The following is a 17,601-nucleotide window of genomic DNA, read 5'->3' on the forward strand; positions in this document are numbered from 1 at the left end:
TAAGTTTTGCATAAACTTTAATTGTACGGATCCTATCAATTAATTTTAACTTGTATAAAAGTTTCATTAACAGTGTTGACATCATATAAACAGTGGGATTGATCTTTCAGTTAAATGATTCTCATATGCGGTAAAAATGTAATTTTTGTGGACTGAAGATAAATTCGGTCAAGACTATATGAAGTGCTAGTAGAATTGTACAGAATATAAGATTTACATCATATATTTATGACATAGCGATAGTATATATTATTTATATCTTATTAAAGTTTTTACATACAATTTTGTCAGCAAACTTTACGTATCGTCTGAAGATTACATACAATATAATAGTTCTAAATACAATCATTCTATTATGAAGAATGATTTACAAATTCATATGTGCCTATGTTATAGTTTACGCTCTGCGAGAATAAACATCGAGCTTCTATGTGGTAATTTTTAATATTGTAAGTACATTTTACATATTAATTCAATAATATTCAATGTTTTGTTATATCAGATGATTCCATTTTTCAATGGAACTTATAGTGTCTACCAATTTTTATGAATTTGGGAATTAAATATAATCGTTTTCACAAGTATTTTTTATTATTTAAAATACTACCGAGTGGAACATAGTGTTTTTGTTATATTTATGTAATATTTTATACTCTACATTAGTATTAAAATTCAAATTACATGTAAATAAATTACTTGTGAATCTTACTGCGCATCTGATAGTCATATTATTGGTGTATATGCATCCAATCAATCGTGTTTTTCATTCTGCTGAATAGTGGTTATAGCACTGAGAGGTATAATTTCGGTATTTCGTTGAAGGTTATTGTTATTCTTAAACGTCGTTCGTATCGTCGTGGTCCGAGATTTTATTCGAGGAAAATTAGATGTGCTCGCAAGATATCCACGCTGTATTCGAGAACCATTCTCTCGAGCACAGCGAAATGTACGCCTAAACGCCTTCCGAAATTTCCCTGTAATAAAAGTTCTTGATTAATTATTGAATACTTTCTGTAATATTTTACAGGTACATTATATACAAACTAGATAATTTGCGTTGTTTTAAGTTTGTATTACTTTGAAAGAATGGATCGTTGTAAAGCTTAAATCGAGGTATAATATTATAATTAAGATTAACATCATTATTGTCGTTTGACTTTAATTTTCATTATAACTTTAACGAAAAGGGTAAGCTATATAATATTTCGTTATCGACCTTTATTTTAAGCATACTTTTTAATTCTTAATAGATCATTTAAGTCTCAGATATGCCTATCAAAACGCCTTCTACGTCTGCATCTTAAGACAATTAAGTGATCATCGATCGATTGTTTATTTCTAATGAAAAATTCCGATTCTCAAAACTAGATTTTAAAGTTTACTTCTCTTGTATCGTCGGTTATGTGTACAGTGAAGTGATTAAATTAAAACGAAAAGGTTAATAAAGATTATCGGTAAAAGAGAAATTGGTTTTGTAAGGTGGCCAATAACTGTGGAATATAATACAGCTCACCCTAAGCGTAATTGAGATTGCGGAGGACAAAACCCAAGACTACATCGATCCTGGACAAATTCGTTTTCGGCCTGAGTTCCTTCCAAGACTGTATTAGGGACTTTTTTCACCCAAGAGACTCGTATTTCCGCATGTCAGAATTGTTCACGACGATTTTGCGATGCAGATCGACATTCGTTTGCCATGTAAGCGTAGCTGGGTTGCTGGTTTGGCCTGCGATCGTTCGTGGGGTTCAAAGGCGTGCATTCTCGGAATGTACGACCAAACTCCTGCCGGAACTTACCTGCAAACCATACGCTGAATATCTCCTTTTGCTTTCACCGTTGCCATCGTTTCTATTTCCGGTTTCATTACGAGTCGGAATTATTAAAGTGGAAATACAGGTATCTGTAGTCTTTTTCTTACGAACTAAAGGATCTTTCGAAATTTGGAAATGTATTTAAACGATATGTACACCTTTGCTGCCCGAAAAGCATTTTGAAAAGAAGTTACAGCAAAACTTTGTTGAATCAAGTGGCATAATATAACGATCAACTCTGTAAAAGAATCGTGCCATTGTTCTTTTCGAACTCTTGTACATTTTAAAATGCAAACTGAAAGTTAGAAACACCAAAGTCGTTATCAGTTAAACAGTGAAACATCGCTTCATTTAATTACCAAGTTCTTTAAGTAAACGAGATAGAAATATCTGGGGAGGTGCATGTTAATAACAGCCGTGAGGAGAGCTCTCCGATAAGTTTTGAATTTCGTAATGAATTAAGAAGATAGATTTCGTAATGAATAGGGTGATTCATTTTGAATATATACATAGTCGTACATATATCTAGAAATCACTTCAGAATCATTAGAAGGGTGAAAAGAAAAGGAAGCAAGAGACAGCAGAAGAGAAGGGAGGAAAGGAAGAATTTTACCAAAAGTCAATTATTTTAAATATTCTATTCACACATAGGAACGAATCACCTTATTCCATTAACACAAGAAGTAGCGTGACATGGATCTTTACGTATCAGCATTATGTATCAGATCGTCTGTAGTAAATCGATCGTATCGAGCTTGTCAATTATTTTTTGATCAAAGAGGTACAGCACCGTGCAATCCATAAAATCCATAGAAAGTCACCTGACAGTATGCGCCGATAAAATTTAGAAGCAGTATAAGCTGTTGGTCGATCAAATCGCGAAAAAATAATCCAATTGTCCAATAAAATTATCTGACACGCGCAATTGAAGCACGACCGATAAACTATTGTTTGTTTAAAATTAATGAAAGTCAAAAGTCGTTTACCGCTCATGAAGTTGTAGATCAGAGGATTAACTGCACTATTGAAATAGCATAGGCCATGCGCGATTAAGCTGATGGCGTTTATCCATTTATTGGATGGTAATGTGGTGGTATACCTGAAACGTTAAATAATACGGACATCAATTTGCTTTGAACAATAATGTCGTTTCCATCCCAACTGTTGTAACACACGTGTTCGTCCATAACCGAAGTATTTGAGTGTTTTTGTTTGTTACATTACGTTATGTCGGACATTAGGGTAAATTGAACTTGTGTAACATATCGATTAGTGGAAGATACCTTAAAACGGAGAGTAAGTGCACAGGGAAATAGCAAATCGCAAATGTGATGACCACCGTGACTAACATTTTTGCCGCCTTTCGTCGAGATCTCAGCTGCACTTCCGGATTTCCGCCACCGGTCGATGGGATCTGGCTCATCTGGGATGCTCGTGACGGTACTGCAAATGCTTGGTATTATTACTTATGTCGTAGAGTTATCGGTTAGTTTTTGCTACGACCGTGATATTACTGATTGGACACAGCTTAAACGTTTAACTGTAAAATGAACGTCCACGAAAAGGTTAAATGTCGCGTTAAATACATTCGCAGTTATTCGCAGTTTGGAATTTCGAACGTCGAATACTAATGATACTGTCGATAAGAAAAGATGATCGTGATGATACGAATATCCTGTAGGAGTAAGAAGAAGTAAGAAGAATGACATTATTTGTATCTCATGAGATGATGATGAAGATGCAAGACAGGTTCGTATATCTTCTTACATTAAAATATATATAATTATGTCAACTGTAAATTCTTAGCAATTATAATGTGATGTATCTATGCTTAATAAGTTATGAACATGTTGAAAGACATTTAGAGTTCAAAATGTTATTGTTTCAGAATAAAACTGATGACACACAAAGGTCAGTTATCAAGTTAGTAAAAGATAATCATAATTCCCATTCTAACTTCTTAATAACTACTATAAGAGTAGAAGCTTCCTTGTGTGACAATGAAGCAGTGAAAAGACGTAAAAGAAAAGCATCTGAAATAGAAAATGTTGATAGTTCTTGTATTGACAAAAATTCTCAAGTTAATTCTCAAGAAGCTAATGTTAAAGCATGTAATGCGAAGGAGGAGGAAGAAACAGAAAAAGGAAAAGAGGAAAATAAAATATTATTGAAACCACAGTTGGTTGTAAAGGAGAAGAAAACTATTTCTTCTATGGAACAGGATATATTCTCTATGTTTATTAGTTTATGTTTACAGAAAGATCGTTCTGATGATATGAAAAAGATCGTTAATAAATTAAAAAGACGTTATGAACAGTTGGATCCTGTATATGCTCATTCTGAAGCTTTCAATAATTTTTTAAATCGAAAGAGAAATGACATAATGGAGAGCAATTGTAAACTTTACATATATATAGCCGAAGTAACGAATGAAATGAAAAATTGCTGTAAAGGAAAGTCGACATTATTATCAAATAGAGATTATTTTTCTGATGTAAACAAAACAAATAGAGATTGTAAACTAAATAATTCCAATGCATCTACTGGAATGTGTTCAAATATGACACAAACTAATAATAGTATAATTAATGATAACGAAATGTTGTTGACTAACGAAGAAAAACGTACAATGACCTGTACGAGCATGTTCTAGAAATATTTTATAATAGCTCCGTTACGCGTATAAACGCGCGGTCATCGATTACGTATAATTTTCTTTGTAGAATAAAAAATACAAAGGAAACGTAGATCGATCGTTTGCTTACAATTATGTCCTGGAATGTTGCTCCTCCAAAGGACTTTTACAATCTGCCAATAGGCTACGCTCATGAAGATCAAAGGTCCGGTATAAAGGAAAATTAGTTTGACGATAGTAAAGGCGACCTGGCTCCTTTGACTCCAGGATATGTCGCATTGCGTGAATAAAACGGTCTTTATTTTGATGTGCGTAGGTGGGACGGTATGCAACACCACGAGATCTGGAATATCTGTACAAACGTTGAGCGTTGATGCATGGTTTTTCTCATAGTTTGTCAGTAACTAAATATAATATGTCGAGTGCCTTAATTTTCGAATAAACTATTCCATAAAAGCGTACTCTAAACATGAATTATATGCTTGTTTCACTGAATTGCTATTTAAGGAAAGATATTAAATTAATATTTAACTACCAAATAGAAGGGCTATCGCCCAAATTCCGATGATCGCACTTTTTGCTCGTCCAGTGGTAGACTTAAATCTCAGGGGAAAGCATATAGCGTACCATCGATCTATCGATATAAAAGTTAGGGTCAATATGCTCACGGTCACGGACACTGTCTGCAACAAAGACCAAGCAGAAGCAGATTTATTTTTCAAATATTTATATGATCGTCGGTAGAGATAAATGCTGTAAAAACAAGAGCTCAAGAGTTCATTCCTTGCTCTTTCGAGTATCATCCAGCGTTATTTAGAAGAAAGAAATTAACCGCGTTCATTATGAATTTTAATTTGTTCATTCATGAAATTTCCATAACTTCCGTTCGCTATAGAACTTACGTGTTGCATCAGAGATCGATCGACGATACAGTTAGAACTATTTACAGGTAGTTGACATTCTTTGGTATACACGGGAATACGAATATAAATACTCGTTCATGTTATAGGATCATAATAGATCATGTTATTATAGACATTGACATATCTTACATTTTGGCTTTTTACCCCGTAACATGATTTATTCGTATTGACATGTTATGAATATAAAACGAACGGTTAGAAAATACGGCCGAGGACTTGGTAGGAGTTTTGCTCCTCGGAAAATGATAAAACTGCTGGCTCCGTTGGTGCGCCCGAGCTTTTTCCTGCCGGAAAATTTATTGGCTTCGTACCTCAGCTTCGAGTTGTTTTTCTTTTTGTTCGCGAACAACTCGTGGAATTAATAAAATGAATCGCACTGGTCAGTTCGACCTAAATTTCTTTTCCCAAATACCATTGGTAGCGTGTTTGATACATTTGACGACCAAGTGAAAAATTGACCGAAAGTCGGCACTGATTAAAAACTAACAAATCGTTAAGCAAATCGCATTTAAAATAAAGCATTTCAGCCGTGAAACCCTTTCCGACGTTTACCGAGAAACGACATATGCACATTCACGTTCTGTTTATCAGGCATTTCCCGTGTGACGTCTTTCCATACGTTATGCTAATGCGTTTAGAGGTCCGACTGCGAGTGCTTGCTGTCGATTGAATTTCCGAATTATCGTCAAAGAGCTAGTTGCGAAGTTTCTACGCGGCAACGTCGGGTATATTCGAATTGATCGTCGAATTGGTCAGTAGCAGGTTCAAACATCTAGCTTCAGGTGCTCTCGACAGGTTCCTACTTTTCCAGACATTAGACTTTCACCGATTAGGCCACCGCTCATAGCTTTCGTACTGTTGCAGCGTGGTCGTAACTTTTCATCCCCTTTTTGTGGCAAGTAGCAATTTACGATTATAATCCGACTAAATTTCTCCTGCGAAGATCAAAAAGAAACGTATAGATGTTATTCATTTTTACATTGATACGTACTTTCCACGTTCTATCTGTTTAATGAAGAGTTTCTATGTAAATGTAGTCGTTTCATTTCTATCATGGAATCTATGCGCGCGAGTGGAAGATAAATCGGAGTACTTAGAATTTTACTCGAAGATAACGATGCTCCGAGCTCCGGGCATACTTTAATTTCAATGGAGATAGGAGAAGATTAAGCAATTGAAAAATCCCGAACATCGTTAGCCGCGACTTGGAAATACGGCTTTGATACAGCGGAATTACCAAAGGGAATCGTAGCTATCTCAACACGAGTAATTTGTCATTTCTTTCATTTGTTTCTTGGTAAGAAAAGCAGCGAATAGCCTTGATTCGATTTCTAGGTGCGACGACCGATTTCTTGCAAAATTATTTATCAGACAACCTCAATTATCGATATTAGTTCAAGCTCGTCTTTCTCGTATATTTATAGCAATGTGATAAAGGAAACTCCGTTTTGTCGTCGGTAGGGGACATTTGAAATTGAAACTGTTTCCGACGAAAGACACAAATCCTACTAATCCCAAGTGACTATCCGTTTTCCCTGTGATATACGATGCTCGTAGAATAATTGAAATAGTTGTACGTGATTTTTGTCGTTTGCAATTCGGGCAGAACTCGTTACTTTGTGATATACAAATGGAGATTAAAGATCGACTTTCTTTCAGAAATACGATGCGTGGGTATTTATATTGGGTACAAGATCGATCGTTCCTTACTGCAGTTGTAATAATTAGAGTCGGTCAAGGATCCCGACAAGGAGATATTCGAGCTGTAGGGTAAATCGATCGGCATTAGAATAGCAGAAGCAAAGAGCGGTTACGTTTAACACATAGAGCAAATTGTTCCGGACGCTTTCGCTTGTCGTTATTCTATCCGGCATAGTTTCCACGCAATTAACAGAGAGGCCTGCGCCAGGCGAGATATCCCAATTTATTCGTCGCGTTTAGGCAGGAAATTTCTAAGTGCACATAAAAGTAATTAAGGTGAATTTCACGGTATAAGTAGTTAAACAAGACAGAATTCTCTAATCGATCTGTAAAAGTATAACATGGAAAAAGTTAGATAGGCGTGGAAGGAAAAGAAAAGAGGTGAGATGTTTGACGGAAAGGATATATACAAACGCGAATCGAATAATTCCGCTTGGTCCTGAGGGGTAACGGATAGGTTGCTCGTCAGCCTGAACAGAACCCATTGTTTTTTCAACCCCCACCTAATGCGAGACGATTTCACAATTGTTTGTCACCGTAGGCGATCGTAGAGCGCGTTTTAATTAAATCTCGGCTATCTGCCGGTCACACTCACAACTGCATTCGTTACGCCAGTGCGTGCCTAACGTACTACCGATATCACGACAATACCACTTGGGGCTTTGCCCTTCGGTCACCAGAGCGATTGAACCAACACCAGCTGCCTCGATTAACGAGTGCTAGCTTGACGATGATAACTGACGGATCAACGTCGAAATCGCTTTTGCAGACGAGAGAGTATCGATGCAAGCTCTTTATCGTTTCCTTTTTTTTTTTTTATCGTCAACTAGTAACACGAATCGTGTCATTCTCGTGCCACTTTCTAACCAAATTGTGTATATCACCGAGAATACATTTATTACGCGTCCTAAGAAATTTTTATTGAAGAATTTTATTATTCTGATTTGTTTGTTTACATATGTATATGCTTGACTTTTTGGGAAGGTCAACAGGTACAATCAATGGCACACACGCGAAGAATCTTCGACCTTTTCAATCAGAGGAATTATAGTTTTATTGGTGGAAACCTCAAGCCAAAGCATTACAAAGGGAGATATTAGGGTAACGTTCTGAAAAATTCACGTTATCGATTCGGTCACGAGAAAGAGCTGTTCCCTAGTGAAATATCACCTGACTCATACGACTCGTCTGCTACGAACAGTCCCTTGGTCGCCGTAACGACCCCGAAGGCACGCAAACTTTGTATCATTGGCTCCTTCGTGTCTTTCAAGTTTCAAACTCCCAAATGACGCACGGACCTAGCGGCAATATGTATCCTTACATTTCTTCAGAGTTAAATAATCAATGAGGTGCCGATGCTGCTGATACATATTTTTGAACGACCCTTGGGATTACTTTGCGTTGCGTTCGCCGGGTGTATCGAAAAACCCACGGGAAATTCACTTCGTGTCACGCCAGGTAACGTTTTGCTACGTTGAAAAAGTAAAGTATCTTGGGAACACATACGTCCGTCTCGTGAACTCTTAACTTCGTGCCAACGTTGGTTTGTCGTAAGGCAAGAGTTGCGTGCGCGATTACGATTCAACGGTCTGACCATGACCAGACCTACTTCACTATGACTTCCTTCACTTTCAGAAAGATATGGAAACTCCATATGTTCGAAGTATTTCAAAGATTTCTTAAACTGCACGACGAAAACACGTCGCGCACTGTACATAACTGTAACTTCTATGTCTTACGGCATTGGCAAGAATTCAAATCTCGCGATAGATAAAGTTAATCGTCGTAACGAGGAATTATATCGTTTGCTACTGCTCGCAACTGTACTATTCTGAAAGTAGATATTTAGCATTACGGTTTTTCTATGTAATGTGACAACTCACAAAATTTTTCTTTTCTTTATTGTAATCCTATCCCGTAATGTCGGTGTACGTGATAATATTCCAAACGAGCAGAGCTTCTTTTCCCCGTGGAACCACCGCGGAATCTCAAGCGTTGAAAAAAGCGAAACGACGCTCGTTACTTATTCCTTCGTTTTGGCGAATGTAATCGTTCCTTTCTGAAGATCGCTAACGTCTACGTTATGTATAACAGCTATGTTCTCGTGTATGCGTAGTCAGAAGCCAGGAATCGTTAAACATTCTACACGAGCTAGCCGCGATCTTATCTGAAATGCAAATATACGAATCTCCTGACAAATTACCACCGCTATAGGAAATTGCCATTTGGTACGGTAATATGTTTCTCTCGAATAAAAGAAAAAAATATACAACTTAAGTCGGCTTTCGGCAATTGTACAACATATATTTACATCTTAGATACGATAGAACCTGGTAACAAGCTGGGGAATACGGAATAACGGAGACTTTACGTTATCGAGGAAATGCGCTCGTAACACAAGAGGGGTTTAATTCTCGTTCGAAGAGGGCTGACCAATATTACAAGCCTATTGCAGTCGTTCTGCTATTTGCTACTTACTTCTACGGCGGAAACCTTTATTTTAATCTTGATTAAAGGGAGCAGCGAGGTACGATTATACAAACGATTAATTCCACAGCACCGGTTTCTAGCTGGTGTCTTTGTCATCGGATACAGTGCGTAAGTAATTAGAAAGCTGTTGTACGGAGTATCGGCTCGAATATCCCACAGGGTTGAATATCTCATTTAAACGGACGTTTTGTCGAGAAATATCCGCTTTAAGCGTGTCTTAGTTTCTTCGAAAAAAGTTCTTGGCTGCTATCCATAGCCGAAGAAATTATGCAATGTATAAACAGCGTGACGATAAACACGCATTCGCAGAGTGACGGTTCAGCGAGACCCGGTATTCTCGTTATAGCTAGCTACGTTACGCTCGGTCTCTTTGCTTTTCGCGTTTACTTCCGGTAAAAAGTACTCATGTACACGTAGAGACGTTGCTGTGCTTGCGACTCGGCACGTGCTTCACCCGCTTTTTCCATCTCTCCGACATTCGTCGGGCTATCTCTTCTTTCTTCACGCTGGAATTTCGCCTAGCGATTCGTTTTTACTCGCGACGGCCTCTCCCGGCTGTTTTTCATGAAAGTAACGTTACCTTGGTCCTTGATGAATTTCTACGCGGTGAACTAGATGCAACGAACGCCGGTTGTCACCGACATTCACGACGGAAGTAAAGTTATCCGGTCCAACACAGATGAGAAGCGATTATTATTTCGAAAGCGGGACGAATTCAGCTTAGTGAGTTAAATTCCTTGAACAAGTTGAGAATGCAGAAATAAGTTATCGTGCAGTAGGAACGGTATTCAGTAACACGTTGTAAGATAACGCGATTTGGTCGCCAGCTGAGGCTGCCTTGGTTGTGCGAGCATGTTGGTACATCCTAACGAAGGCACAGACGCAGGATGCAAGTTTGCACATCGGCGTGGATATCCGTGGTCACATGCATGGGACTATGATAAACGAGCCGAACGATATTTCCACACAACTGTATTTCGGTATATATAAGCGTAGCCCTATCGTAATATTGGCCGATCGAGTTTTAATTAAATGTAGGATCACACGCGCTCTTGACCGCACAGGTCGATCGTAGCAAACTGCAAACCAAATCGTGCATTCTACGTTAATTATCCCTTGGACGAAACACTACGGTGTATCGTTTGCAAATATGTTGCTTGATACGCGTTACACGAATACCACTGTTTCCATAGCCATTAATGCAATATTAATGGGACGTCAACAGCGTAACCTTTCTTCTCCATAGCTTCGTTTTAGCAAACCTGAGTATGACTCCGTCGTTAACATTGTTGCAAAAGCGACGATAATTATGACCAACTATGGATCGTTCCTCGCGTTCTCACGCGTATCTTACCATATAGCGAACACCAAAGTCTGAAACAATACACCAACAATAGGCTATAAAGCAAGTTTGTGTAACGTTGTCTTGGCTCCCGATACGAGATACGCCCTTTGTAGTCTATCGCCTCTTTGTAGTATCGCAATAACGTGCTAAACTCGTTTTCTCCTGTTGCTTATTTCATTTTATTAAATTTCATCGCGCAAAACGCTCGAACCTTCTGCAGAATTAATTAATTATTATTCAAAACTTATTTCGAGTTACGCGATATGTGCAACAGTGTCCCGTTCGACTAGTCGAGTATGTTATTTCCGTGTCCGTTTGCTTCGCAACGAATCGAAAATTCGTAAAATTCATTGCGCACCGTGTAATTCGCGTATTCCGTTTTATCGAGCGAAATAACGGCGATCAGAAAGTTCGTTTGTTCCGCTGACGCGCCCTCACGATGTTTATTCCGCTCGGTTGCCAGATGCTACACGATGCGAAATCGCTTGTATCTCATTTTGAATTATAAGCGCGCCATTCTCTTTTTTCCATTCTTTTGTGATACACGATACGGTCATTCGTGTCTACTTGGTCTGCTAACATGTGACGATACGCAAGGAAAATGAGAAAGAATGCGGCGGCGTCGCATCTTCGTGTGTTACGTTACACATTGCGTAAGATAAATATTACGAAGCGGCAAGTGGATTGCATAACAGATGGAATTTACGAGTGTCCGCTGTAATAGTCGGATCCTCGGTTAGCTATCAATCAAGCAGCATATTTCTTTTGTTAGCGATTACATAAATTTTTTTGCGGTCAATGTCGAAACCTCCAGAATATGTCTCATCCGAATGTCAAGTTTCGGACGGTATCGTGGATCGAGCGTGAAAAATGGTAGACCCCGAACAGGTCATTCTTCTTCGAAAATTGGATGAAAGAACGAGGGATGGAGGTTTAAAGCGATAATGAATTTTTGAAGCTTTGCTTGTGGACGTGTTAATTCCTTTACATGCAAATGCCATAGTTCCCAACTTTTTTGTCTAATCATTTATGCTTCAACACCGGTAACAATATCAAATACAAACTCAAACTGAAATTTGTTATAGCGGCGGGAACGTGGTCGCGCGTCAGCCACGCGTGACGTTTAAATCTGTTCGGTGATGTACAGCACGATCACAACCATTGATCATCATTCGCTTTAATTTTCGATTTGCATATTACCCTTAACTAATGATGCAAATCAATTTCTAACAACTTTTAATGACACTGAACAGTAGATTCATTATTAGAATCTTTATTACTATTATTATTATATTGAGTTGCTATTAAGTTAAGCTATTAAAAATTATTATTAGGTTGAGCAGATGGAGGCGCCGGTGCAAAATTGGCAGCCAACAGCCCCGCATATACAAAAATTACGTATTGGGTATGTCTTGATTGGCCATACCCCGCCAACACGGCACTTGACCGTATCGACGCGCTATTAAAGTAGCGAGTACCCTTTTTAAACTTGTGACAACTTGTGCCGGCTTTATGTTACATTTAAAGTGATATACCGAATGCGAGAATCGCTACTTGCATCGAGCCATCTGTCGAACCGTCGACGAACTAAAAATGCTGGTGCACGTCGCCTCCAAAGAAACACAATTTGGAAACAGATAATTAGGTAACAAACATGCAAACTGCGATTGAAATTAAAGGCAGGATGGACGGAAAGAAATATGATTGTTTCGACCTCGATATTGTTCGAGATATTTAAGAATTTACCTCCGGTTGCATTCCATAAGACGTTAATTGCATAATTTCAGTACATAATTTGATTTACGATTAAGGCTTCCTAATTATGTCGTTGAGTCGGGAAAATTTAGGGGCGAATGCGATATCGGCTTTTCACCGGGTTGATACCGTTCGTTATTAGCCACGCGAAGAAGGATATTGTAATTGAGTTAATTAAAACTTGAATAAAGATATTTGTGTTCGTGAGGCGGGTTCTATTATTCGAAACTAGCCCGAACTCGTCGATAAACCAACACGAATATACTAACGACGCGAACGATTCAATATTGAAGAGGAATTAAAAGAAGTGCTCTAATCTTCGTTGAAAATTAAAGTGATCATCTTTAATTCATCGCTGTGTTTCGTGTCTCAATGTTGAGTCAATCAGGTATCTAGGCATAAAAAAAACATGCCCGACGAATATGAAAGCGACTAGAATATGAAATTAAGAATAACACGGCTGACTTATGAATTTATTATAAACTCAGGCCTCCGTCTGGTTTAGCAGAGAAAGCCTTTATCCATTACATTGCGAGTTCCAAAAAATTTATGCGTCGTATAAACTCGGAGAATAGAAGATGCCATGAATTGTTGAATAGAGAAGATCGCGAATTTTCATGTGATGTGATGTCGTCGATCGAATCGCATCGGAACTACATTCAATTTTGCAATTAAGGTAGCTGCTCTTTACTGCCTCGAACATCTCCAATCTCTTGTTGGCTCGAATTCGAACGGTAGCTTTACTGCAAGCTTCCGCACTCTCGAAATAAATATCGAAGAAAAGTTCAACCGGTGGTACGAGTAGGAATCCAGCAGGTAACGAACGATAACGTGGGAGAAGAGTTCGCTGGCGCATCCAACGAACGTGCACGAAATCTCTAATCCCTGGATGCTCTCCAGAAAGAAAATATCGAGAAGCGTGAATGCAACATTTTAGGATGTTTAAAAGCTGCTTCTCTTTTTAGGCTTGCTTCGTGACTTTTTCAATTAAAATCGCACGAAAGATAAATGTTAATCTAATAAATGAAGTGTGATTGTCATACCTGGAGATATGGCACGGCTTTGCACAAGGTCAAACCTAGAAACCAGGTTTCGGTGATGTCCCACAGTACGGTGAACGGAAGACAAAGCAATAAAACTAGGAAATCGGCCACAGCTAAATTGACAATAAAATAATTTGTCACCGTTCTCATAGAATGGTTCCTGTAAACCGCGATACAAACTAGCGCATTCCCGACCAGGCCGACCACGAAAACAATGCTATGCGACGCGATCAACACCCAGTCCCAAAACTTGGGGAATATATAATTTATCATACGATCCACGTACTCTTCGTTTGAGATACAATAACTATTGGTGCAATTCGTAGTATTGTAATCGATGTCAGATTCGTCGGTGTAATCCATCGCTGAGTAGTCGTCCAAATAATCGATGGCATCGACCAACGTGGATATCACCAATGCCAGCCATCCCACGATCACTAACTCAAGAGGATGCATCTTTCTTTTTCTCTGTTAAGGATCCCTCATACGTCATTGATATCGAGAAGCGCGAACCCTCTTAGGGAGAGTTTAGCAAACAACTCCCTTTTTTATAGATTACTGCTGCTTTCAGTCTCCATTTCGAACGTTCTCAAGTTCGACGTTCGTTCAATAAACGTTTAGCGTTCAGGGATGAAGAAAAGGGAGAAATACACGGTGGAAAAGTTGTCGCTTCGATCCGATTCGCCCCGTTTCCTCTGTTGTGGCCGAGTGACATTTACTTGTCTCCGATTTCCATGATATTAAAGACGACTCTCCTTGTTCTATTTCTTTATCAGCGTCATCTTCTAACATTGATCACTGATACGCCTGCTTCCATGCAATTAATATCGCAAACCACCAGAACACTTGATTTTTGGTAGAATGGTTTAGATAGAGTGGATCGTTCTTCTTTCCCTGTTTCTACTGTAGGAAAGAAACTTCTTTGGCACCAAAATGAAAACCAGGACTAACAAAGAAAGTTTTGGCCGTCACGTGTTCCGATTTCCCAAGCGTTGAATTGTCTAATGAATTTCTTCCGACTAATGGCTCGACAAATAGAAAATGATTCTTAAGTTCACCCTGCTTCGGTCCTTTCCTTTTCCTCCTCTTCTACCAGATTTTCCAGTCTGCGGATAGACAATAAATTTGCTGTCGAGTCGATACCATGGTAAGTTTTTGCCTACTTTTTCGTAAAAAAAGAAAGCAGTGTCCACAAGAATTGGAAAACCGAGAAGTACCTCGGTGGGATGCGTTTTATCTCGTTCGAACGAAAGTATTGTCCCACGGTTTCCCTCCTTTTTTCGATTTTACTTCTAACGTCTGACCGAGCTCTAGAGGGAAAGTTCGAGATTAAATTTAATTACAGGATAGCGGTGAAATTGTTCGAAAGTAGCGAAAGGAATTTTTCTCGTAGAAGTTAATACAGAAGCCAACGACGAATCGATCATGTTGATTTTCGATCAGCATAGCGATTTATCTTGGCTATTCGCGAAACGGTAGACGATATCGATCGGCGATTAAATAGAAAAAATCTTCTGGATCTTGTTCTCCGCAAGTAAAATGAACATTGCTGTTAAGTTTAACGAAGCATCGCTCGGAAACTATAATTTAATCGAAATTTTAATTGTACTTGAGTAGAAGTTACTGTGGCGTTACGACACCATGGTTTATAGTACGGAGATCGTAACGCAATTGCACGGTGTCTATTAATTGATCGTATCGTCGTTCCGCTCGAAAAATCATTAGCCTCCGCTAATAAATTTCGGTTAAAAGCGCTAAAAGCATCGTATTCGCGTTTCAGATTCTTCATACAAACTCGAAATTCCGTTGCTTCGCTGTGAGAACTTTCCAACAAGAATTTTTTGGATTTCTGATTTCCCTCCGAGACGCACGACGTTTGAGAGAAAAAGAACCACTCGATTATGCTACTAATCTTACGGGTTTTTCTACCACGTTTTTCTGACGTGTCGGAATCGACAATGACAACCAACGTGCCGATTAATCAGAAAGGTGTCAAAACCATTCTAGCACCGTTTATTATGCGGTTCGTGGTTTGGCATTAATAGAATTCAATTTTGTGATGTTCGTGGGACAAAAATTATGCGAATTGTCCATTTATAATAATCCACTAATTACGGTTCACTTTTCCATTGATTTCTTTTAATTTCAAATTCTCAGGATATACGGTATTACTATGTTTGTTTTCTACAAGATTCGAATGTTACCGCAGAATGGACTTGTGGAAAAATGATAGACGTTCGAAATATTTTTAACACGGCATTCGACACGATGTTTCCGATTTCGTTCCAACATGTTCTGCAACGGAAATATAAATTGTCATAAATCTGTCGGATTTGCATCAATTGTGGAGGATTTCGATTTATTCGATGGAAACTTCGGTGCGTTTCTTTTTTTCGCTCGTCACTTCCGCATTGTTTATGGTGCGACAAAGCGGCAAGTGAAATTTCCGAAGATTAATCGATTGGATTTCGCACAAATTCCGAGAGATGTTTGAGTACGCGAAAGCTTTTGTCGCTTTGTTCTTACTTTTCTCTGTAGTCGTCGGACGAAACTAAAGGAGTCGGTTCACAGATAATATCGCGTGCACAAGCTTCGTCGAAAGTCTAAAAGGAGAAAAAGAATTCTACGATCATCAAAATTTTCCCTTTGTTCTCATATTAGTCCAACCAACTATTCATTTCACGGTGTTCAACGAAGTTTGCAGGACCCGAATATTTTCTGTAAACTTTTAAACGCGACGCATGCAACGTTACTTCGCGTATTTGTTATTCAATTTTTATGATTCCTTTTAATTCGCGATCGCCTATTTCTTACTTATTACTTGGCATTGAAACATATGCGTCATCCTCACTATATCCGCAATTTTATTCAAAATCATATCACAGTCACTTGCTTTTACACACCGCATTCGTTTATGGGACTATTGTTTTTCATACGAAAATTAGTATTCATCGTTGTTTAATGCAAATTTCTGGTAGTAAATATTCTACGTATTCGAGTGACTAATTTTCACAGAATTTTGCAACTGTCTGCATAAGATGGTAAAACACCGCATGTTCAAAGTTTTACATTACATTAATAACAATGTAAAACCACTGTTTGATAAAGGGAATGTATCACAGGGTTTGTCGAAGATGTTGCGTGATGTGTGTCACGTCGACTTGTTAGAAAAGGTCCCAGTTCGGGAAAGGGATGTGAACGCGACGACGGATTCTGCGAAACTGAGGTATGTACGTCGTTTTAACGAGCGCGCGTAGGTGCGCTAGTACTAGTCGATGTCACATTTTGTCCTGAAATTTTCCCATGTCGAGCCTGATGAGTACCTGGTGATTCTTACTCTTTCGCCAATTTTTGTTTCTTTTTTTTTTCTATTAAAAGACAGAGTGGCCTGTTATTAAAGGAAGACAATTCTAAAGGTATAGCTGAAATGAGCAATCCTATATCGCTGCCTCCAGTTACGTTAAGTGGTAAACGTTTGCAACGTTCATGTTTTCTTTTCGTTAAACAAACAACGTATAGTCGTTGGATGTGCTGGAATTTCTGGGTATTTCAATCCTTTTTCTACTGTTTAATCGCTCTGCAGCAGCGTTACGTGTGTATCTATTTTTGTCAATAAATTCTACCAGGTAAAATTAAATTGCAATCTTGATTTTACGGCCAAACACAACTTTACGACGACTTTGATCGGAAATGGTCTTCGAAAAGATTCGACTGTATTTCATGCAGAAGTATAAGCTCCGTCAAATAAAAGTCAATAAAACATCGCTCAACTATAGTCATTGAATCGTAAATAGCCTGTGCTCGTGATAGCCACACGGACAAAGGAAATACGTTAATGCGTTAACGTAATATTTTGTGCGGCATTTTATGTGTGCTCCGATCAATAGAAAATTCTAAG

The 17,601-nt window shown here is 38.4% G+C and overlaps 1 protein-coding gene and 1 non-coding gene across 4 annotated transcripts; both read right to left on the reverse strand.

Annotated features, from left to right (window-relative positions):
* Positions 1 to 282: 282 nt before the first annotated feature.
* On the reverse strand, positions 283 to 14,402 carry LOC117238014 (orexin receptor type 2-like). Of its 3 annotated transcripts, none has more exons than XM_033502512.1 (7): positions 13,704 to 14,401; positions 4,982 to 5,129; positions 4,577 to 4,798; positions 3,095 to 3,254; positions 2,798 to 2,910; positions 1,514 to 1,796; positions 845 to 974 (listed from the first exon to the last, which is right to left on the reverse strand). In XM_033502512.1, exons 1-6 carry the CDS (start codon positions 14,157 to 14,159, stop codon positions 1,648 to 1,650), a joined length of 1,248 nt encoding a protein of 415 aa, XP_033358403.1. In that variant the 5' UTR covers positions 14,160 to 14,401; the 3' UTR covers positions 845 to 974; positions 1,514 to 1,647. The 3 variants fall into 3 exon arrangements, with proteins under 3 accessions (XP_033358402.1, XP_033358403.1, XP_033358404.1); XM_033502513.1 differs by having other exon boundaries at positions 850 to 974; positions 1,557 to 1,796; positions 13,704 to 14,402; XM_033502511.1 differs by lacking the exon at positions 1,514 to 1,796 and having other exon boundaries at positions 283 to 974; positions 13,704 to 14,287.
* On the reverse strand, positions 12,251 to 12,390 carry LOC117238129. The gene has a single exon (XR_004494124.1). It is a non-coding gene; the product is annotated as a U11 spliceosomal RNA (small nuclear RNA).
* Positions 14,403 to 17,601: the final 3,199 nt, after the last annotated feature.

Source organism: Bombus vosnesenskii, unplaced genomic scaffold, assembly GCF_011952255.1.
Source record: "Bombus vosnesenskii isolate JDL3184/JDL3185 unplaced genomic scaffold, Bvos_JDL3184-5_v1.1 scf7180000013431, whole genome shotgun sequence".
In the NCBI taxonomy this organism is placed as follows: domain Eukaryota; kingdom Metazoa; phylum Arthropoda; class Insecta; order Hymenoptera; family Apidae; genus Bombus; species Bombus vosnesenskii.

What these genes read in the sequence shown, in the direction of transcription:
- LOC117238014 (XM_033502511.1), bottom strand. Translation starts at nt 14,159, where the DNA reads ATGCATCCTCTTGAGTTAGTGATCGTGGGATGGCTGGCATTGGTGATA. An exon ending in GGCGATAGCCCTTCTATTTG is followed by an intron (nt 4,799 to 4,981) that starts GTAGTTAAATAT and finishes ACGTTTGTACAG; the next exon opens with ATATTCCAGATCTCGTGGTG. An exon ending in CACTTACTCTCCGTTTTAAG is followed by an intron (nt 2,911 to 3,094) that starts GTATCTTCCACT and finishes TTAACGTTTCAG; the next exon opens with GTATACCACCACATTACCAT.